This window comes from Primulina tabacum, chromosome 4, assembly GCF_025594145.1.
Source record: "Primulina tabacum isolate GXHZ01 chromosome 4, ASM2559414v2, whole genome shotgun sequence".
NCBI classification, from domain to species: domain Eukaryota; kingdom Viridiplantae; phylum Streptophyta; class Magnoliopsida; order Lamiales; family Gesneriaceae; genus Primulina; species Primulina tabacum.
In genome coordinates, this window is record NC_134553.1 from 2,566,035 (window position 1) to 2,588,815 (window position 22,781).

The 22,781-nt window shown below is 33.8% G+C and overlaps 2 protein-coding genes and 1 long non-coding RNA gene across 6 annotated transcripts; all 3 read left to right on the plus strand.

Moving 5' to 3' along the window:
* The first annotated feature begins 1,665 nt into the window (after positions 1–1,665).
* Positions 1,666–11,632, plus strand: LOC142542369 (putative serine/threonine-protein kinase SIS8). Of its 3 annotated transcripts, none has more exons than XM_075648972.1 (13): positions 1,666–2,772; positions 3,690–4,127; positions 5,090–5,190; positions 5,621–6,834; positions 6,933–6,973; positions 7,813–7,881; positions 8,272–8,372; positions 8,799–8,877; positions 8,976–9,011; positions 9,150–9,218; positions 10,368–10,417; positions 10,519–10,695; positions 11,227–11,632. In XM_075648972.1, exons 1-13 carry the CDS (start codon positions 2,290–2,292, stop codon positions 11,303–11,305), a joined length of 2,937 nt encoding a protein of 978 aa, XP_075505087.1. In that variant the 5' UTR covers positions 1,666–2,289; the 3' UTR covers positions 11,306–11,632. The 3 variants fall into 3 exon arrangements, with proteins under 3 accessions (XP_075505087.1, XP_075505086.1, XP_075505088.1); XM_075648971.1 differs by having other exon boundaries at positions 1,667–2,772; positions 8,976–9,074; XM_075648973.1 differs by having other exon boundaries at positions 2,597–2,772; positions 3,671–4,127; positions 8,976–9,074.
* Positions 11,633–12,927: 1,295 nt separating this feature from the next.
* On the plus strand, positions 12,928–14,134 carry LOC142541409 (thaumatin-like protein). The gene is made up of 4 exons (XM_075647943.1): positions 12,928–12,946; positions 12,979–13,076; positions 13,245–13,625; positions 13,703–14,134. The coding sequence occupies exons 2-4, from the start codon at positions 13,013–13,015 to the stop codon at positions 14,002–14,004; spliced, it is 747 nt and encodes a 248-aa protein (XP_075504058.1). The 5' UTR covers positions 12,928–12,946; positions 12,979–13,012; the 3' UTR covers positions 14,005–14,134.
* Positions 14,135–14,747: 613 nt separating this feature from the next.
* Positions 14,748–17,529, plus strand: LOC142542370 (uncharacterized). 2 transcript variants are annotated; one of them, XR_012819509.1, is made up of 4 exons: positions 14,748–14,970; positions 15,624–15,829; positions 15,953–16,444; positions 17,273–17,529. It is a non-coding gene; the product is annotated as an uncharacterized LOC142542370 (long non-coding RNA). The 2 variants fall into 2 exon arrangements; XR_012819508.1 differs by having other exon boundaries at positions 15,624–16,444.
* Positions 17,530–22,781: the final 5,252 nt, after the last annotated feature.

Genomic DNA, 22,781 nt, shown 5'->3' on the forward strand with positions numbered 1-22,781 from the left:
AGTCAGTTTTTACACTTGTTATTTATACAATCAACTAAACAAACAAAGACAAAAATTTGTATAAGACGATCTCACGGGTCGTATTTTGTGAGATAGATCTCTTATTTAGGTCATCTATGAAAAAGTATCACTTTTTATAATAAGAGTATTATTTTTTTATTGTGAATATCGGTAGGATTGATCCGTCTGACAGATAAATATTCGTGAGATCATCTCAGACCGTCTCACAAACAAATATCTAAACCGAACTATCATTCTGATAACCAGCATACAATCTCAAATATCTTTTTTTGAAAGCATTATACAAATATTCAAATTACATCGTTTATCTAAAATTTGTTGGTCCAAAATTTTTACTTTTAAATACAGCAAAAGAAAATTTGAAAATTATTTCCACCCATTTTTTATACCTAAAAATTTATCGACGGAATTTTCTTCTTAATTTTTTTGAAATCTACTTTTAATATTAAATTGTATTAAGGAGAATTTTCATTTAAAATGTGCAAAATATGAAATGTTAGTATTAATAGAAAAAATGATAATTAAATGAGAAAACCTCAAAGTGGGTCCCATCTATAAGGCCGCAGCTGTCTTTGTCAAAATTAACCAACCAATCACGGCTTAAATCTTTTTATTCAGACAACACAATTAAATAATAATATTATTTATACGCATCACTGCTCTGTCCTTTGCTCAAACTTGATGACATTATATTTAAAATAATTTATAAATTATAAATAATTTCGAAACTTATTTCTATGTCCCAAAATTTCCTCAAAATTTTTTTTCTCTCTCGATTTTTTATACGATGAATTAGTTTTTCTAAATACTCTAAAAATTAATTTAAATAAGATATAATTAGAGTATGTAAATTGATAAAATATCTTATAAATTGAGTAGCAATATATTATAATTTGTTGTCAAAACTAAGTAATTTCTTTATTTTTAAAGTTTAAATTGAAAGAATTGAATCAACTGATTTAAATATATTTTCATTGTTTAAGTAAACTAGACAGAAGAAATTTACATCTATCTCGCTATTTTTTCATATTACAATTATAATAATCACGATAGATTTCAAATTCTTATAATACTGAAATTCTTTGTGATTAGCATAATTATAATATCAAAAAATTTTATTTTCCCAAAACACATTTAAAATTATGGATAAAATAATCGTATTTTATCATTATTATTTGTTAGTATCACATTTAATATGCATATATTTCAATATTGCGAATTTATCATTAGTTTAATACATTGATAATTACAATATGAGGAAAAAATTAAAGGTAAAAACTATTGTGAGACGGTCTCACGGGTTGTATTTGTGAGACGGATATCTTATTTGGATTATCCATGAAAAAATATTACCTTTTATGCTAAAAGTATTACTTTTTATTGAGAATATCGGTAGGATTGACCCGTCTCACAGATTAGGATTCGTGAGACGGTTTCACATGAGATCCTACTCAAAATTAAAACTTTCGCTGTTTTATTTATAGAAAATAAAAAAAACCATATTATATATATATATATATATATATATATCTCAAAATTCTCAAAATTTAATAATTAAACTAAAGTAATCCAGTTGAAGCATGCACGCATATAATTATTTGATTTATTGTTAAAAATTAATGGGCCAAAAATGGAAACAATCTATTTATGTTCACACATTTCAAGTCAATATATCACCACCGGGGCGAATTACGTTTGACTCGGACACCATTTTCGTTGCCAGTTAGCCTAGCTGGTTGATCCAATCGTAATTCTTTGCTTCAATTGTTCAAGACAGTGGCAGTGTTTATAAGTAGCAAAATATATTTTCCAATTTCTAATGCGCGCATGCGATTCTTTTGTTTGCAAGATTTGAGGAGCCATCCATGCGTTTTCTTGTGTTGTGTTGATAATTGTCTTTCTTTGGTTCTTCCGTGAGAAGTTTCTAAAAAAGGTGTTTTCTTGAAGTTGAGCTTCTGGGTATTGTTGTACATGAGCTAATTTAATTGGATTTTTTTCTTCGTATTGGTGGGTTTTGTTTGGATTCTTGGGTATTAACCTAGAGGACTTCTGCTGAAGGAGCTCAATAATTGTGTGTGTTTTTTTTTCTTTTGTTGTTCTGGACTATTGTTGATAGTGTTTCATGACTGGAGATGAAAGATAAGAAAATGTTTTTGATGGTTCTTGGCGTATTTGATCCACGGGGTTTTGCAGACGGGAGCTTGACGTTTTTGTTTCTGGTTCTTCTCAACTTGTTTTGAGAGTGATTTGTGTTTAGGATGAAAAGATATGAAAAGTTTTCTGAAGAAGCTTCACATAGGGTTTAAACAGTCTGCAGATTCAGAAGGTTCTTCTTCATCCTCTAAGAGTAATAATAGGCTGTCCAGCGATGGTTATCCAACTGGGAAGCATTCATACTCTAAATCTGAGAATAGACCATTTTCCAACATTTCTGGATGGTTAAATTCTGTAACAAACAAGAATACTGATAGTCCACTGTCGTCTTCCAAATCAAAGAGCGAAGAAAGAGAGGAAGTTATTGATCCTGTGGGCAGTAGTAGCTTGGACGCTGCTCTCGATGCAGTGAGGGCTGATTCAGAATCAAGTAATTTGAGGGATCCTGATATAGAGGAATATCAGATACAGTTAGCTTTGGAGTTGAGTGCAAAGGAGGATCCTGAGGCAGTTCAAATTGAAGCTGTAAAGCAGATAAGTTTAGGTTCTTTTCCTGCTGAAAATACTCCAGCTGAAGTTGCTGCGTACCGTTACTGGGTAAGCGCTTTAACATCGTGTCCTACTATGGTTTTTTCATCTGTTTGGCCTTTTGTTACTTGATTATAGTTATTATTATCAAGTGTTATAGTCGATTAACGTCATGCATGAACATGTTAGCACATGATGGCAAGTTAAGTGAAAATTATGCATCCATTTCTCAGTTAAGCTCGAGAATCCAAATATTCAACATGTTTGTAGTTTGAATATTGAATGAGTTTTTTGTTAGTGCCATTTCTGCTGTGTGGATGGAAGTTCCTAGTTCACCGTTAGTCTTTTGCATTATGTAATATTTTTTAAAGTACTGGGATTGCGATTTTCTTGGAGAGTCCAATTCTTTCTGTACCTTTAACTTTTATGTTTAATGGTAGGAATAATCATCTGGTCATCATATGTTCCCTAACAGTGCTGAAACTCGCATATTATAAAATACTAACCATATCTTTCTTTTCTTTTTTTTTTCTGTGGGGTACTGTATCTGGTTTAAAGTTAACTTAATTGTAATTGTTGCAAGGAAAGGCCCAAGATTTTCAATTTCAAAAATTTTCGGAACTATCATTCAGGCAATTGAAACATTTCCCCTGGTCCTCAAGGCTTTGGACTGTGTAATGTCTTAGCTATAATGTTAAGAGTCTTTCACAATATTGCTCTATTCTTCTATCTTCGTCCAGTCTCTTAGTAGTTGACAATATAGAAATCTGAAAAACCATGATGACCCATCTTTGACATAATGTATGAAATTGCTCTTTTTTTTCACTTGAGGTCATTGGAAGGAGTTATCTTATTTTTTTCCATTTGCAGATATCATATCATTTCACATATTTCTGTATCCTGTATTTTTTGTTGGTCCCATGCATGATCCACTCAATTTCCTTTTCTGACATATCTCATATTCTAGATTTAACTACTATTCACAGAATTACAATGCCCTTAGCTATGATGACAAGATTCTGGATGGTTTCTATGATTTATATGGCATTTTAAATGAGTCCACATCGTCAAGAATGCCTTCCCTCGTTGATCTGCAAGGAGCACCTGTGTCTGATGATATAACTTGGGAAGCAATTCTAGTAAATAAAGCAGCCGACCCCAAGTTGTTGAGGCTTGAGCGGGAAGCTTTGGAGTTGGCTTCTAAAGTAAGACCTGACCAGGAAAATGTTGTTACATCCAGTATGGTGCAGAAGCTTGCTACAATGGTTTCTGCTCACATGGGGGGCCCAGTTAGTGATCCCGACAAGATGTTGATTGCATGGAGAAATATAGGCCATAGGTTGAAAGCAACCCACAGGAGCATGGTTTTGCCTATTGGTTCTTTGACAATTGGTCTGGCTCGTCATCGAGCATTGTTGTTTAAGGTACTAAATACGTCTTGACGAGAATATGTTCATGAAACAACCTGCAAGTTATTTGTTCAACCCATCCTATTGGCTTATTTGGGCATTCCTAGCGTGTTATATGAGATAAACCTCTATCAACCTGCAAAACCGCAATTTTTTTCTCATGTTGGAGCTGGATCTGTTGATTGAGAATGCAGATCCAGCTTTAAATTTGAGGGTGTAATATGTGGCTTTTCCAAAATGGAGAAGAGTGAACGATGTATGAAAAAAAAAAATACCCTGAATTTTTCATTCTGCTTTTTTTTAATTTTTTTTATCTTGTTTCAAATCGGAGCAGTGGAACAGTCTTTTACAACTTAGTACCCTTCAGAAGCTTAGTGAGACGTTGCTTCTGGTCATCTCTAGAACTTGGACCTCTTGCCTTTAATTCTTCTTTTATTCTTTACCCATTGATGAAGATCAACTTGTTACTGAGGAGAGCATGTAAAGGTTAAAGGTTTCCTAGATCATGTTGACCTAAACAATATGCTAACATAAGGACAAAACTTGAAATTAAATTTGCTTGTTCATTTCCGCTTTGTTTATTCGCTGAAAATCTTAGGTCTTCATTTGTTTTTCCCTCCAACTATGGGAAGGTAAGTTGGATTTCTCCTTCTATTATTCCTATTTTTTGTCTTACACAATGATGAATTCATCTCTTCTTCAGTTCTTCCCTTTAGTATCAGTACTTAAGTTTTTCCTCTTCAGTTGCATCATAACCAATTTATTTTTCGCTAGTTGCTAAATGGCTTCATTAGGTGAATACATCCCTGTGGTGAGCTGACATGCCTATATGCTTCTTATTAGTTTCCATTACTAACTTCAATTCTGCACTGAGAAGTCTGCTTTCATTCATACATATTTGTCCTCACGATTCAGGGTATAAGTTAATGATTTGAATTCTTCATTCAGCCTTCTGTCTATCGGGCATTATTATGCAGGTTTTGGCAGATAGTTTGGGAATCCGTTGCCGCTTGGTCAAGGGACTTGAATTTGCAGGCTCTGCTGATGTGGCAATGGGCATTGTTGAAATTGACGGAAGGCAAGTTGTAATTGACAGATTTCACCAATCTTTTTAACTGAAATGTTGGCCTTGTGCTATTCCTTCTTTCCTCCCGCCCTTTTTTTCTTTTTATATCTTTGAGTTATTGAATTGTCTCCTTGTTCCTTATGAGAATGTCATTCAGATACTAAATGAAATTTTAAATTATAATCTGTAGTTAAGCTGTAGAACATGCACTTCTTGACTCTAAATAGCTGTCAGAATTCTTAAGGTGGTCATGAGCTTATTTGACATCATTTCTCTTGAACATCATTGATGATACTGCTCATTTTTTAATTGTCTTGATTAATTCTTTGTTTCTAAAAATGTACTGTTGTAGATCAGATTTCTTTAATATTATGAATGATCCTTTTGTGATATATTACTTCTCCCGAATTCCTCTTTCTGATACAAAGTGGATATGCTTCAGGGAATACATTGTTGATTTAATGGCGGACCCTGGTACACTCATTCCATCTGATGTCGTGGGGGTGAATATGGATCTCGATAACTCTTCTCACGTGGCTTCATCAAGTGGTGGAATATCCAGTTTATTAGAAGACCAACCAGAGTTTTCAACTATGAATAAGAAAAACATATTTGGAGAGAATATTCCAGTGGAAAAGGAATCAACCGTGAAAGCTCAGGAAGGTTCCAAATACAATGATGATAGTTCAAAAACACCTTTGTTTGTAAAGGAGCCATCAAGGGAAATCCAAACTAGGTCTAATCATTCTTATGCACATGCAAGATCACCTTCCTGGACCGAAGGCGTAAGCTCTCCAACTGTCAGAAGAATGAAAGCGAAGGATATTTCACAGTTAGTCATTGATGCTGCCAAAGAAAATCCCCAGTTAGCTCAGAAGCTCCATGATGTTCTAGTTGAAAGTGGCGTTGTTGCACCTCCAAACTTGTTCACTGAAATGTACTCAGACCAATTAGATGTGCCACTGGTGGACATCAAGCCCATGACACAAGGAAAAGAAAAAGGAGGAAGCGATGGAAAAAATAAAGCCAAGGGTCACACCAACCAAGATCCAAGTTCTCTACCTCCACTGCCGCAGCATGGTTTTCGTAATAGAGGCAATTTAGATACTCCTTCGCAGGAGCAGTCTGATCTGAAAGTAATTACTGCGCGTCCTAGTTCATCAGAGTGCGAAATTGATCCTCCGAAGTACAAAAATAATGTTCCTGTAGCCGCCGCCGCCGCCGCCGCAGCTGCTGCTGCGGTTGCCTCTTCAATGGTAGCTGCGGTTGTAAAGGCAAGTGATTCAAAGCTTCAACTTCCTGTAGCCGCTGCAGCCACCGCAACAGCCGCAGCCGCAGCTGTTGTAGCAACAACTGCTGTAGTTAGTAAGCAGTATGAGATATTGGAAACAACTATTCTTTCGCCAGATAGTCCTTTTGCTGTTGTTAATAAAGCGGATTGTATAAGAAATGATGGAGACGTAGATGTAGCTGTTTCTGAACAACGAGGAAATGGTAGCCATGAATGTGTGGGTCTAGGGGAAAATTCAGAGGGGGAGAGAATATCAGACAGGTCGGCGGGTAACGAAAGTTCTAAATCTGATGTGACACTTGATGATGTAGCTGATTGTGAAATCTCATGGGAGGATATCTCCTTGGGTGAGCGCATTGGGCTTGGTACGAATCTCTAATTATACTCTGCCACATATATAATTGTTTGGATTAGTTTTTCCAACTCCGAGCACAAATTTTTAACTTGACATTTCTTATTGCAGGATCTTATGGTGAAGTCTACCGTGGAGACTGGCATGGAACTGTGAGTTTCTCAAAGCCTTTTGTTAGCTGAGGACATTTATTTTTATTATTCTTAAGACGGTATATAAAACATGTGAAGTAGCCGCCACATGTATATCATGTCGTTGAACTTTAGTTGTGTGCAGGATGTGTAATAATAACAAATTTCTTGCTTTTTCATCTCATTACATATCGAAATTCTTACGAGTGTCGATGATGCCCATTTTTTCCTTCGAAACTTCAAATATCAAAAATGTTAATTGGTGAATAAAACTCATGGTTTTTAACTCAAAATGTTTGTTTCTCTCTTTTCTTTGCCTTGATTGGATTCTTAAGCTACGTGTGCCAAAATATAATGTTAGAGATAGGCAATCGGCAGATATTCCTTGTTTATTGGGAGAAAACAACTTTATACTCACTGCAGTAGCATGTGTGTTTAAATAGTCTTGTGTTCTCTATTGAATACAGAGACATGACTTTTATATTGAAATAAATATGGATTCAGGAGCACCAAATGCAGTGAGGAGTTTGGCAGTGCCACACGATCATCTCTCAAATACTTAAATCATTATGTTCTTGTTTTGTATACCATGGGTACTTCTAACTTGCCAGCATTTTTTAGACCAAGCAAGACAATTGTCCACTTTCCAGTCATCAGCATGACGCCTCTCAAATAATTTATGTTCATGCTCCTCAAAATTGAGGATAAGGAATCGAAAGATTTTCTACATGTTAGACATTTACCTCTCTGATAGTAGTTGTTTGTGTGTGTATTTATTATTTGTTGTTCCATAAGGCCGTAATTTTTTTCATATGATGATCTTGAGTAAATAATAAATATAACTTGATTCTGACTTTTAGGAAGTTGCTGTCAAAAAATTCCTTGACCAAGATATTACTGGAGAATTTCTGGAGGAATTTAAAAGTGAGGTAAATAAGATACTTTGGAAGTACATTTCAATACTATGTTCTAATTGATACAAGTTTTCCTTTTTTTGCAAAAAATTGGATCTGAAGCGGTTTGACAAATCACCAGTGCTTATTCCTTTGGATCTCATGATTTTCACACGCATTGAAGGGATGTTTTATCTATGATCAATTGTCTGACATTATAGAATAATCTGCCAATTGAATGATTAGTTACACAATTGGATGTCCTTGAAAATTTGTTCAGCAGAACTTATAACAGTTGTCACTCATCTTGCTCAATTGTTTCATCGCCAGCACTTTCACGTCCTTGCCATATCCTACTTTCTGTTATTTAACAAATTATTTTGCATGTTTACCATCTGACATGCATTATTTGCATGATTTTGCAAGATTCTAATAATGAAAAGACTCAGGCATCCAAATGTAGTTCTCTTCATGGGAGCTGTTACTCGCCCCCCTAATCTTTCAATTGTGACTGAATTTCTTCCTAGGTATGCTGAAATGCTTTTAAGTTCTTGACTTTTACAGTCCATGTAGTTCAGTTGCTTATGATATGGTATTATATTATTTGGTACACAGCTGTCTGTAGAAAATTCTTGATAGCCTTGAACGAGCTCAAGCCACATTTTAGTTTTAACCTTTATATGTCGCCCTTTCCTCTGCCTGTTTCACTGAGAAGTATATCCAAACTCTAGCCAAGTAAATTTATTGGAAACAAACTTCTTTAACTGTAGCTAATGTTAAATGTAATTTGCTGACGGGGAGATAGGTGGGTTGGATAAGATGCAATTTGGTATTCATAGTTAATACAGATTTCATATATTATATATATTTTTCTCTGTTTTGCAATTATTGAGTGGACGAGTTTCACCATGTCGCAATTTGGGCAATAAATTGAAGCAGTTTTATGTTTACAGAGGTAGTTTGTACCGATTGATTCATCGTCCCAACAATCAACTAGACGAACGTAGACGGTTAAGGATGGCTCTTGATACGGTATGTTTGAGTTTGTATATTTCAATTCTTTAGCATTTGTTAACTTCTACTTTTTGAGTAAATTTTGTTGTACAGATGTAATATATTTTATATTACAGGCTCGAGGAATGAATTATTTGCACAATTGCACACCGGTAATAGTTCATCGCGATTTGAAATCCCCAAACCTTCTTGTTGATAAGAATTGGGTTGTAAAGGTGACTTTCTTTTATCTGACAGTGGAGCCTGTCATTTTTCACTTATATGCATGATGTATGCTTTTCTTCTTCTAGGTATGCGATTTTGGATTGTCAAGAATGAAGCACAGTACTTATCTTTCTTCCAGGTCAACTGCTGGGACGGTGAGCTAAAAATCGTCTTTCATTATGGTCATTCATCTGTCTGATGGTTGATGCATCCCTTGGAGATTTTATACTTTCTGTTTTTATAATGGGCATTCATTTGTCTGGTTGCTGATGCATCACTTGGAGAAATTTTACCTTCCCCCTTCTAGTAATAAGATTTAACTTTTGTTCTCTGGATTTCATTCTTTCCTGCTTAGTACCTGGTTTAGGTTTTTATTGTCTAAATGATATGACATGACATCATGTAATGCTCATTGTATGTTTCCACATAACTTATGTGAAGTCATTTCCCTTGACACCCTGTATATCTAATCATGCAAATAGTTAGTTTCTGAAATCAATTGCTAGAATAGATGATCATCGATCATAAATGTCCATTTCCATTTTCCATCTAGGTGCATGCTCATGTGTTGCCTATGCCTTCATGAAATAGCATAATGATCCAATCATGCCAACGGCTAAGTTTTGTTGCATCATTTGATTATCAGCCATTTAGTAGATGATAACTCAATTGCTGGTTGTCCTACTACTTTCAAGCCTTTGGAGATATATGATTATCAAGTTTTACCTTAAAAAAAGTGGTTTGCCGTGATCTATAGTCCAAAAATAAATTCAAATTACTGTGCCAATGTCTGTTAAAAGTATAGTATCACCTTTCATCGACTTAATTTTTGCATCCTACCTCCAATATATCTTAAGTGTGGAATCTGTGTTCCTCTGAAGATTAGAAGTGATGAACTAGTTCTCAGGATTTTTTTTGCGTATCTGAAATAGATAGTTAAAGTACAGGTTGGAGAATAAGAAATGGGGACACCCATGATGCATCTGCATTATCCTTTATTTTCTTCGGTGCACGTGATTGATTCATCTGACAATAATTTGTGTGGGGCAATGTGAGCTAATTTTCTGTTGTGTAACTAAACTTGTATTTATTTACTCATTGCTAAAATCTTTGTTTATTTTCCTTGACAATTGACATTAAATTCAATGTTTTATTAATGCAACTTAACAACTGCGTTTTAGTTATTTATATTTGCAACTAACCTTGCCTTCTCATTGCTTGGAAAATCTCTTTTAAGTTAAATCTTAGACTTCAAATTTTGATTGCGAGACTCTTACAATCATCTCATTTTTACCTTTCTTCAGGCAGAGTGGATGGCACCAGAAGTTCTAAGAAATGAACCATCAAATGAGAAGTATGTCCTCTGCTTATTAGTCATGGAGTTCATACTGTCATACATAAGCAGATTATAAAATATATTTCGTCTGATTTGGTTTTTGATTGATTTGAATGCAGATGTGATGTTTTTAGCTTTGGTGTCATACTGTGGGAGCTTTGCACTATGCAGCAGCCTTGGGGAGGAATGAACCCAATGCAAGTTGTCGGTGCTGTCGGGTTTCAGCATCGTCGTCTTGACATTCCAGATAACATGGATCCAGTAATCGCTGATATAATCACTAAATGCTGGCAAACGTGAGTGAAATGCTCGCTTTCATTTTTAAGTTTGTTCATGACAAATATTAGTCATTAATTCTCACCAAATGTTTCAGATTATTCCATTCAACTCAAACTCAACCTTTGTGATTTGTCCCATCAAGAATTTAGAACTGATCAATTCGAAACCATCCAATTCAGTTTGAATCCCTCCCTTCCAATGCTTTGTTTCTGCGATTACATTTGGCAAGAAAAAATGACCCAGTATACAAGACTCTTTGTTTATTATATTGCTTGAATGGACTATTATGTTGATAAAATAACTCAATTCATATTGAATGGCTGGTTAAACTATTTCGATATGTCCTTTAGTCATTAATTTATTCTAGATCCAGGTTTGTTTTGGCGGTCAAGCTCGACTCTCCCCTGAGTAGGAATCATTTTGTGTTTTGATTTAAGAATGTTGTGTGAGCTACTAAATCTGTGTCTGACATCGAATTAAAATTTTGGGATTGGGAGTTGTTTTGTATAGCGAAGGGAAGCTAACCAATTCCGTGTTGAAAATTGTAGAGATCCAAGGTTACGGCCATCCTTCGCTGAAATTATGGCGGCACTTAAACCTCTTCAGAAGCCTATTACCAGGAGTTAAGAGGAAAAAGGGTCAGTGTGCATCCACTTTTACGAACCATAATGTGATCACACAAGCGCCTTGAAATGAAAGCATGTCACGTAATGGTATTTGATCATTGTCTGCAAGAGTTCAAGAAAAGATCTCGACAGAGACCACGCATTTGATTGAATCTGAACATATACATATTTTCCTTTGTTGTTGACTTGCTTCCTTGCTTTTCTTGCCACCAAGTAAAATTGTGCAGTGTGTATGGCTGGCTATGTTCATGTGTATTTATTGTAATCAATGCCTGACTGTAAAAGAATTATTTTGGCAGTCTAGGATTAAAGAAAATAAACTTTTTTACGGGTTAGATTAAATTTTGTGGGGTTAATGACTTTTCCATCATTTAAGAATGGGAAAAAACCGGATGAAATAAATAAATAAATAGTTGTCGATATCCAATTAAATATGTTAAAAATGTCCATTCTAATATGTATTATACAGGGTAAACAAACTATATAAAACATCCCGTAAAAATTCAAAAATATGAAGAACCTTATATATAAATTAATTTCTTTTTATGCCGTTTTTAAAAATTAGAAGTTAAATATTTTAAAAAAAATAAGATAAATGTGCTTCTATTTTTTATTTTTATTTTTTAAAATTATATTCAAGCTGTGGGATGAAAATTTTGGGAAAGGAAATGAGAAGAAATTCAAATAGCACTTCCTTTTCCGTTTGAAAGTGTAAAATTCCACTAGTCTGACATTCACTTTAAACAAAGGTCGTGCAATTCGATGTAAATAGTAAACTTTGTCAGCAACTAAATCAAAAATTTGAATATATTGAGTTACATTTTTTAGAGGGTACCCTAGATCTATGTCGATTAACTCTTTTTCTTATTCAATTTCATGGAATTTTAGGATTTTTTTTTCTTTTTACACATTTTTTTTTAAAAAATATGTCCAAATTTCTGAAATTTTCCAAAATTTATGAAAAACCCTCGTGAAATTAAATTTGAATGGATCCCTATTTGATATTAATCATTACGTTTTGTAATTGGGATTTGAATATATGCATGACTTTGCAAGCACGGATATTTCAAAGTAGAAAGTCTTGATTAGTTGTGGATTTTGCATGAACTGATAGTAATTTTTGCATCAATCAAGCGCAAAGCTCACACAATTAATCAATTTTAAAAATAATTTCTATTACTTTATCAGTTAAATTTAATTTTTTTAAATTCATCGAATATCTATCATAAATCACAAAATAATTTATGAGATATATCTCAGATACGATTTAAACTTATGAATAACATTAATTTTTATGTTAAAAATATTATTTTTCATGATAAATATAAAGTTGAGTCGATCTATCTCATGTATATACACCGTTTGACATCCTCATAAGAGATCTATTCATCGAGTGATGTTTGATATATTATTTTTGCATTCCATAATCGAAATAAATAATTGAGTAAGGTTTCTTTTTTTAATGGTAATACGCTTGTTCTTATTAATACTATATCACATATTTATTTATTTATTTATTTTTATTTTATATTTTGAGAGGAAAAACACTTTTCATTATATTGGTGTCTGCTTATTTTCTTTGTTTGTTATAATATTGTTCCTTTCCTCCCTCCGTTAGAAAAACTTATCCTTCTTCTTCCCCTTTCTGGGGTAAATAGAAAACGTCGCACCATTTTTCTTGTTGCTTGCAGAGCTACCTTCCTCAGCCATGGATGCACTCAGATATCTCATGCCTTTGATTTTTCTCGCTCTCCTCACTCTCGATGTTTCGGGTATCTACCTACATTTTCTTCTGATATGTCCAAGTTTTCTTTTCTGTGTGTTGCAAACGATACTGAATAAAGCGCCATGTTCATGTCTGGAAAACTCAGTGGTGAATTTCCCATTTCTTATGTTTTTTTCCGCACACTATTCTGATTTTATTTATTTATTTGCTGCAGTGGAGGCTTCAGGTACAACAATGACTCTGTACAACAAATGCAGCCACCCTGTCTGGCCGGGCATCCAACCGACTGCCGGAAAACAAATTTTAGAGAAGGGAGGTGGATTTAAGCTGCTGCCTGACAAGTCCTACACTCTCGAGCTCCCAGATGGATGGTCCGGCCGCGTGTGGGGCCGCCACGGCTGTTCTTTCAACTCCGCAGGCCGAGGCCGCTGCGCCACCGGTGACTGCGGCGGAGCCATGTTCTGCAATGGGCTTGGTGGGACCCCACCGGCGACCCTCGCTGAGATCACCCTCGGGAAAGACCAGGACTTCTATGACGTCAGCCTGGTTGATGGGTATAATCTTGCCATTTCTCTAACTCCCCACCGTGGATCAGGTCTGAATTTTCAATAATCATTTCAATTGCATTTGTGTTCTTTTTCGTTTACATAAAAGTTTGTTTGGATGTTGCAGGGAAATGCAGCTACGCAGGATGCATCAGCGACCTGAACACGATGTGCCCGATGGGGCTTCAAGTGCGGTCCCACAACAAGAAGAGAGTGGTGGCGTGCAAGAGCGCGTGCTACGCCTTCAACTCGCCTAGGTATTGCTGCACAGGCAGCTTCGGGAGCCCGCAGTCTTGTAAGCCGACCCCGTATTCCAGGATTTTCAAGGCCGCATGCCCCAAGGCTTACTCTTATGCTTACGATGATCCCACCAGCATCGCCACTTGCACTGCTGCCGCCTACTTGCTCACCTTTTGCCCTCACCTTTAGTCACTCTTCCTTTTCCCATTTGGTTTCTAAATTACTGTCGTCATTTACTAGATTGTTTTATTTTAGTTGGCATGCAAATTCAAATGACTCTTGTGGTCAATTATTATTAAAGTTTCTCTTTTCTCGATTATTGGACGAGTGCCGCAAAATCAACACAAATATACCATTTCAGAAGGAAAACCAAAATGAATTGTACGTGAAATGGACAATATAATGGAAATGATCAACTACAACTCATGAGAGATGGAAAGGGAAACGAATCAAGTTTAAGTTCCACAAATATTAGTCCGTTAATTCATAAATACTAGTTATTATGCACACGCATACGCGATGCGTGTGTACAAATTTTTTTTTATCATTATCGATGGATTAAATTGTAATTTGACAATTTATGAAGTGACTATGATATTTAAATTGTTGAAATAAAAAAATAAAAATAAAAGTGTGTGTTGAAATAACAAAAAAACAAAAATGTAATATTAGTATCATATAAAGGTAAAATTGAAAGAAAAAATTGGTACCCTCATAAGTAGTTAGTATCATGTGCCCATCCTTAATAAAATAGAACATATATCTTTGGTTTTCATATTAAATTTATAGATTTTACGTTTCACGAATAAATTTTAAATTTTAATAAGAATATTAAATAAATATATAATTAATTTTTTGATGAATTTAAATTTATTAAACTAATTTGATAAAAACTCAAATAAACTCGCTCTATTGTAAAACAAAAACTCAAATATCAACGGATTCTGCTTACGCCGCTGATTCAGCTTCGAATCACCCTTGGCCTGTATGGTTTCAAGTTTGTCGACGGATTAAAAGCCAGAGGCGACCTCAATCCTGAAGCTGACACCTCGAGAGTGATGGTGGAAATAATCAAGGAGTGGTCGATTACACGGATATCAACTTGCTTAGGAATGCTTGCTTGAGCTTTTCGCGTGCCCGATATGATATTTTCAAGTATGGGTATTGCATTTGTCTTGTTCTTTTTTAGTGCTAAATGAGAAATAAGGGATCCCCCAAAAAAAGAAAACCCCTATTCTCCACTTTTCCTGCTGCTTTTTTCCTTCCTACTTTCTTCAATATTCTGGGGCTCAAGCCACTCAAAAGTCTTTATATTGCTCGATAAAGAATTATGTCTGTGTCTGATGTTTATTCAGCTAATTTAATGATTAAGTACGGTTTAGACCCAAAGATTTGTAGAGAGGGCAATTTATTGTATTTTCAGATAAAACTTGTACGTATCTAGTAAGGTTATACACAAGTCACAACCCCGCGTCTGCGCCAGCCTCTAGTTATTTCCTTTTGCTGGTTTTTAGCTATTGGACGTCGGTGTTTAGTTTTAGTATGTAATATATGTACGAATGAAATATCTAAATACAATCTCTTGAAAGGTCAGGGTGCTGTTTTATGACGTTTAATTCAAGGAAACTGGGAAGATATGTGCCTGGAAAAATGCCAGGAACTTGCTAGTCATTCATTTTCATATATAGTAGAGGATTCCTTTTGTAATCAGAATATACTGTGTGGGTCTGAGAAAGTGCGAGCTATACTAGATCCTGAGAAAATTTAGTTGACTTATGGGAGTTCAGCTACCTATTTTGATATTGCAGGTCATTGTTGCCAAAAGATGTTCAGACAATCGTCGAAAGGGGTTGTCCTAATGTTTCCCGGAAGTCGGTTAATTCAGGAAAGAGATTGAGACAATATTTAGAACTTGATGAAGGAGATGTGCGTGTGTTTTCACGCCATGTTCATTTTGTTGATGACTGATGTAGAAATTGGATATGCAATGGTGATTTACCATCTGACATGACAGGTATGCAGTTCTTGCAATCTCCGTGGATTATGTAATCAAGCATATATTTGCTTGATGATTCTGAAGCAGTTCCACATACGGTAGATATAGTTCGTATGCTAATATTTTATGCGTTGGATCCAGTTGTTGTTTCTGGAGAAAAGAATCCTCCAAGCAGAGACCTTATTGAAGCATCTGCAAAAAAATTGCTGCTAGATTTGATTGAACTTGGCTAGACCCCCCTGATATTTCAAATTTGGTGGTCGTGACTCCTCGACAGGAAAAACAGACTCTTAATTCATATGACAGAGGAAGCTCACAAGATGTTGGAATGAGACCAGGAGATTAGGTGTGTACCAAACATCAAATATTAAAATGCGAGGGCAAAGGGCCAATGCGACACAAGGGCAGGGGCGATGGGGGTAAAAGGCGACGCAATGTTGGGGTTCTTTGTGCTTTTTTTAATGATAGACATACGAGAAATCGCACTTTAAAATGCAATTTCACCTTTATCAGATTTTTTTTTGAAAAAGTATGTTTTTCTCCGAAACGCTTCATAGTGCACTAAAGTGCTGACAATGTGGTTCGCTGTGTTACGCGCTTAAAGTGCGCGCTTCTGCGCTTTTGACAACTAAGGTTTGTGTTTTTGTATCATAACATCTATAAACAGTTTCCTTGCATGCTTTGTCAAAAGTTTTGTCCAATCGTATGGTATAGTGCATCTGTTGTTGTCTACTTCTATGATGGCTCGACGTCTCACTTTTCTTGACAATTAGCTGAATCGAATTCAATGTGGCCATAAAATGCAACTTCACTAATTTTGCAAGACATATAGAATTGCATTTTGCTAATATTGATATTCCATGACATGAGTGTCACAGCATAATAGTTAAATACGAGAACAGAATCAAACATATATTGTAGTCTGTCATTCAATTTCAAAATATATATTTCTAGAAAATAATTTCATGGAACCCCCGAAAAAGAGCCAGTCAGACAAAAGTCTTTCTAGAGAATGGCATCTAGTTGGTGGTCCGTATGAGTGAGAAAGAAATTTAGAACTTATCTGTTTAATGAAAATTTTATAATGCTTTTGGACACTAAAGATGTGGTGTTTGCACTGATGGACACAACGGTGGCAATTAATTTAAATTGCTATTTAGATCCTTGATTGTAGTTTGCTTGTGTTTCTAGTATATTTGCGCACTTCTTATCATTGTAATCATATATTGATAGTATTCTTTTCCCATTCCGTTTATGTTTATTTCAGATGATTATTCTATAAGTTTCTCGAATAACAAGTGGAAACCTCTTATAGCACTCCTGTTAAACTTTTAGGCAATTTTGAATCATTGTCATCAGTTGTGGTTGTAATAATATACTTAGCAGATTCTTTTTTAAGAAAACTTCGATTCCTGTTATAAAGTCAAAGTGTGACATGGTGTTCCCATCAATTTACTGCAGATGAAATTTTCTGAACTTTGCAAGAAATACATAATGCCTACAATGCAAAGAGAAGGGACCAAAGCATGTTTCTCATGACAGATTTGAACTGAGAAAAGGCAATTGGAACTGCCCTGAGTATGTTACATTTCATTTCCATACAACTGTTGTTCATACTTATATTTTAATATTCTTGGTGAAAGTTGATCACGACTGTTCTTTGCTCTTTTGAAACTATGTAACCAATCTTACCATTCTACAATCTTGTCTTTGTTCTACTGGATTTGTGCACTTTATTTGTAGCTGTACTTAGAACCATGCGTGAGGACCACTAATTTCTTGAAACTGGTTCTTTTTCTTCTACCAGACGTAGATTTTATTAATACTGAGGCAATAGTTGTATATGAATTGAAAGAAACGTTGTTCGACAGATATGTGTAAATATATCAACAGTAGTGTAAATTGTAAATTTGTGTTTTATCAGAATTAAGTGTTGTGTCAAATGTTACTACATTTAAGACAACATGCAGCGGAATATTAAAGTTTGTAACACAAATTCATTTTAAATAAATAAATTTGCACAAATATAAATACTTGTGCGGTGCCTCAGGGCAAAAATTAATCACTAGAAAAACCAATCGTTTACAAAAACCTATCACTAGTGATTTTCACAAAATCAATTTCCTCAACAAGTTGAGAAAATAAACGCTTTCTAAAACAAATAACCAGAATAAAAACTTAATCAAGAAAGCAAAAACGCGATGCCAAAAGAGGAGCGACAAAAACAATATTCAGCCAGCTTCGTTACGGATGTTGTTTGTAGATGTCCCCAACATTCAAGGCAACACTTGTGACGGCAATCTTCAAAGCAGCAACAGCGTTGATAATACCTTTCTCTGAAATTCCACGACGTGCGAAAGTATGTGTATGATTAATCTCAATGAAGAAGCCGAGAAGAGAGAGCTTCAATGATGTCCTTGATATCTTATTTATAGATGTAGACATTTATCTCCACAAGGAAACATATTTCATAAGGAATGTAAAAGTTTAATTAGAAATAAACCCTATTTAAACATTGATATCATATCTTATTAAATCATTATTATAAATATCATATCTAGAATATATTTGTATACTTATTTCATTATCTAGAAAAGCAAAATTTCACGAGTTAGTGTATGAAATCAACTTAACAAGAAAAAGATAATTTTAGGTAAATAATTTAAATTTATGGAATTATATCAATTAATTTCGAAAATATTATTTCCCTTCGAGAATGATTCCTTGAGTAATCAGTAATGTTATATAATTAAATTATACGGGGAAGTGGAAAGTTAATCTCAGGCAGTTTAGGCATGACCAATGTGGTAAGAGGGAAAAAATAATCCACGTCAAAGAACACATGGCATTGTTGATTGTCTGTCATGGGGCCCTAAGCACATTGCAGTATTCAAACTAAACATATTGTTACAATGAATGGAAATTATAATCTTGCTTTTGGCCTTTCAAGTTACTGCGTTGGATTTCACGTTTATATTTTGGATTAATATGAAATAAAGCTATGTTTCTATGTTTTAAATGTTAAATATTAACTAAATTGCATTTTTGGTCTCATATATATTTATATTTTCACAATTTCGGTCTTCTGTTTCAAATTTTAATCCAAGTCTATATTTTTAAAATTTTTGACAATTTTAGTTATTTTTACTCCGATGAAATCGACGTGACACTACATACGTCAGTATCACATCGGTGTTATGTCATCGTTACGATAAAAAATACTAAAATCGAAAAAAAAATATCAAATTAAAACTAAAATCTGACAACGTAGTTAACCGAAATCACAAAAAAATAAATATATATGATAAAAAAATTCCCTAATAGTTATTTGTTGTAAAGAATAAATATTAACAAATTTAGTAACACTTATACCTTCAATAAGTTGCATATTATTAAAACAAAAGAATCAATCATTGCTTTCGTATTACTCCATGCATTTCATATACCTCGGAGTCTATCAGCCACAAAAATTAAGTTAAAAAAGGCACTCAAAACTCACAATATGGCAAGATTTGAAATTTAAAATGTCCAAGAAGCATATTTAGGCTTACCAAATCAATGACTTAACATATCTCTTTAGTTTTTCTGTGATTCGAAACCTCAATAATAATATGATATCTATTTTTTTTCAATGATTAACTGGTAAATAAAAAAATGGTGGATTCCATCTATGCATACTTTTAGACACGAAAAGTTACCATTATGTTATACACTTCAAATTTGATTACAAAATTGAAATCGATGAGAATGGTCGACCTGATCCATATATGCAACTAAAAGTAATATTTTTGAAATAAAAAATAATACTTTTTCATGAATCGGATCAGATTGAACATTCGTCTCACAGAATTGGTCCGTGAGACGCTCTTCTATAAGTTTTTGTGTGTATATATATATACATACATATATTAATTTGTCAAGAAATTAATAGTTTTCGGTTTCATTTCTCAAATTAATCTCAAGTTTTGAATATCATTATCTTTTAAGGATTTATTTCCAAACTGAAACACTACCTTTCACCCTCTCCACTATGTTCATTTCGAGTATAACGTACACTCCCAAAAATAAAATTGATATCAAGAAAATACAAAATTGTGACACATACTTCTTACCTAAATTAGGTACATAGGATAAGTTGTCGTATTGGAAACAAAAACCCCGTTGAGATTCTCTTTCTCACCAGACCATAATATAAATTTTCTTCAATTCTTGCACGATATTTATATATATATGTAGGTTAAAAAAAATCACTAGAGTTATATGCAGTTTGGTGAGCACCTAAATAGAAAAAGTATTAGAATTTTTAATGTATACCATATTCAATAATTGTTTTGGTGGTTTGATGAATGAAAACATTACCTTGCTCCATGCCTCACCATGTGCTTAGCAAATAAATAAGTCAAATAATACATTCAAAGCATATTTGATAAGTAACCATGCTTCACTTGTTTATGTATAGAATCACCCAGTGGTTTGTCTTGGATCTTAAATTAATAATAATTCCGTTAATTAATATTAGTATTTCGTGGTACGCGATGTTGAGCCATGTTAATTTTTTTTGAGTTTGACAATATTTGTGTAAAAAAATATATATTATTTTATCAAATATGATACTTATAAATAAGTGATTAGATAATATTTATTGAGATAACTTGAACTTTGAGATAAATTAGAGATAAGTTGACGTACACAAATTACTAATAAATTTACACCTGCAAAGTTAACCAACAAATAATGAAGTGTAAGACTGTGAAGAAACTTTGGTGTCACATTAACATATCAAAGTTAGTTAATTTGAGGTGTTCGAGTTTAATTATATAGTATAGTATATATATGTGAAATTAATACAACAAAATAGTTTAATTGATTTTTTTTAGATTAATTGTGGTTTTTCAAGATTAAGTAAAAACTGCAATCTCCATAAAAACCAAATTTAATTTGAAAATTTTGTGTAAAATTATAAGAGCAAAAACTTGTATCATGGATCGTATTTTGTAAGACGGATATCTTATTTGGGTTATCCATGAAAAAGTATTACTTTTATGCTAAAAATATTACTTTTTATTGTGAATATCGGCATGAATATTGACCTATCTCATAGATAAAAATTCATGAGACCGTCTCACAAGAGACCTACTCAATTATAAGACCTTGTACGGTATCTAAACTGAATAAGATGCATGGCTTACATATTCTCTATCTATAGTATTTTAGGGAAAAATAATATAAACCTAACTACGTTCTCATTTATTAATAAAACCTCACGACGATTCAGATATCAGAAGATCAGTTAATTATTTATTTAGAGAAACATATAAATAATTTTTTAAAAATAAAAGACATAATTAAGTTAATCAATGCTGATTTAAAAATTCTAGTCTGCGTTAAATTAAATAAATAATTAAAACTCCAAACTAGTGTATTTTGTGGAGCCAAACTTTATTTATAGAGCAGCACATGTCTATCTAGCCAACATATCACACCACACAGAACCATGGGTAATGTAGCACTTTGTGCTCCATCAATGGCTTCTAGTAATAGCGTAGTTAAGGTGCTAGCCCTTGATGGGAAGTTGATGATTTACTCAAGAAAACCAGTGGTAGCAGCGGAGATCATGCTGCAAAATCCAGGCCAGTTCCTGTGTGAATCTCACCACTTCAAAGTCGGGCAAAGGATTCAAGGAATGTGCGCGGAGGAAGAACTCGAGGGAGGAGAGCTGTATTTCCTCCTCCCCATGGAGATGTTATACACGGTTTTGACGTTCGACGACATGAAGTTCTTCGGTTACAAAGCATCCAAGAACTTCAAACAAGCAGCGTTAACCCTAAAATTCTCCAAGATTTTCCCGGAATTCTGTCTATTTCCCAGTAGTTTGGAAGCCAAGAGAGACGAAGACTTCGCGATGAGGGTTTGTTCGAAGGCGGCGGAAGACGGGTTCTCGAGACAAAGATCATGGCAGCCTGCTTTGGAAACCATCCTCGAAACTTCACCCTACATTTAGTAGGAGAGGCCTGTTGTTTTTTAAGGTCCTAAACACATTTAATTAATATCTAGCTGATTATATTTTAATACTTTTTATATTTAATTTAATTAAATAAAGTTATGTGTGTTAATATACATAAAATTTTCTTATTGAATTAGAGACGTGAATAAATAAGTTGTGTTTACTTTAATACTAGTAATCAGATACATATCATGTGAAAAAAAAAAGATTTTGGGTCTATGAATTTCAAAATCGAGATCACTGCTTTTAGGTTTTTCTAGTTATAAATTCCATAGACTTATTTGTAATTTTGGCAAAAACTTGTGTGAGACGGTTTCTCTTGTCGTATTTTGTGAGACGGATATCTTATTTGGGTCATCCATGAAAAAGTATTACTTTTTATGCTAAGAATATTACTTTTTATTGTGAATATCGGTGAGGTTGACCCGTCTCACAGATAAAGATTCATGAGACCGTCTCACAAGAGACCTACTCTGTAATTTTATATATCATTTTAATTGAAAAGATCAAGAAATTTTGAATGTGCTCTTCCAAAATATTCAAGGATAGATGAAATAACAAATTTGAATAGTATAAATTTATTTTCCTTTTTTCTGCTTAAATTCTTTGTTTTTATAAATAAATGATTATTATTGTTTCTGAATGTAGATTTTATCATGTCACGCCATGTAATTATAAAATATAATTGGTCGTTAAATTTTCAATAACGTATAATTTTGGAACGTATTTGCAATTGTATGGAATAATTATTTTGATAACATACCAAAAACATTATATGCACGGGGTGAGCTGGCACATGGAATTTATTGTCTTGAATTATATGGATTCTTTAACATCTGAGTTGAATTAATCTTGCATCAAATTATATTTAAATTCTACTAATTAATTCTACAAAATATAAATATATATATATACACATACGAGTAACGCAATTTCTCTACTTCATTTCATATGACTTCACTTTTA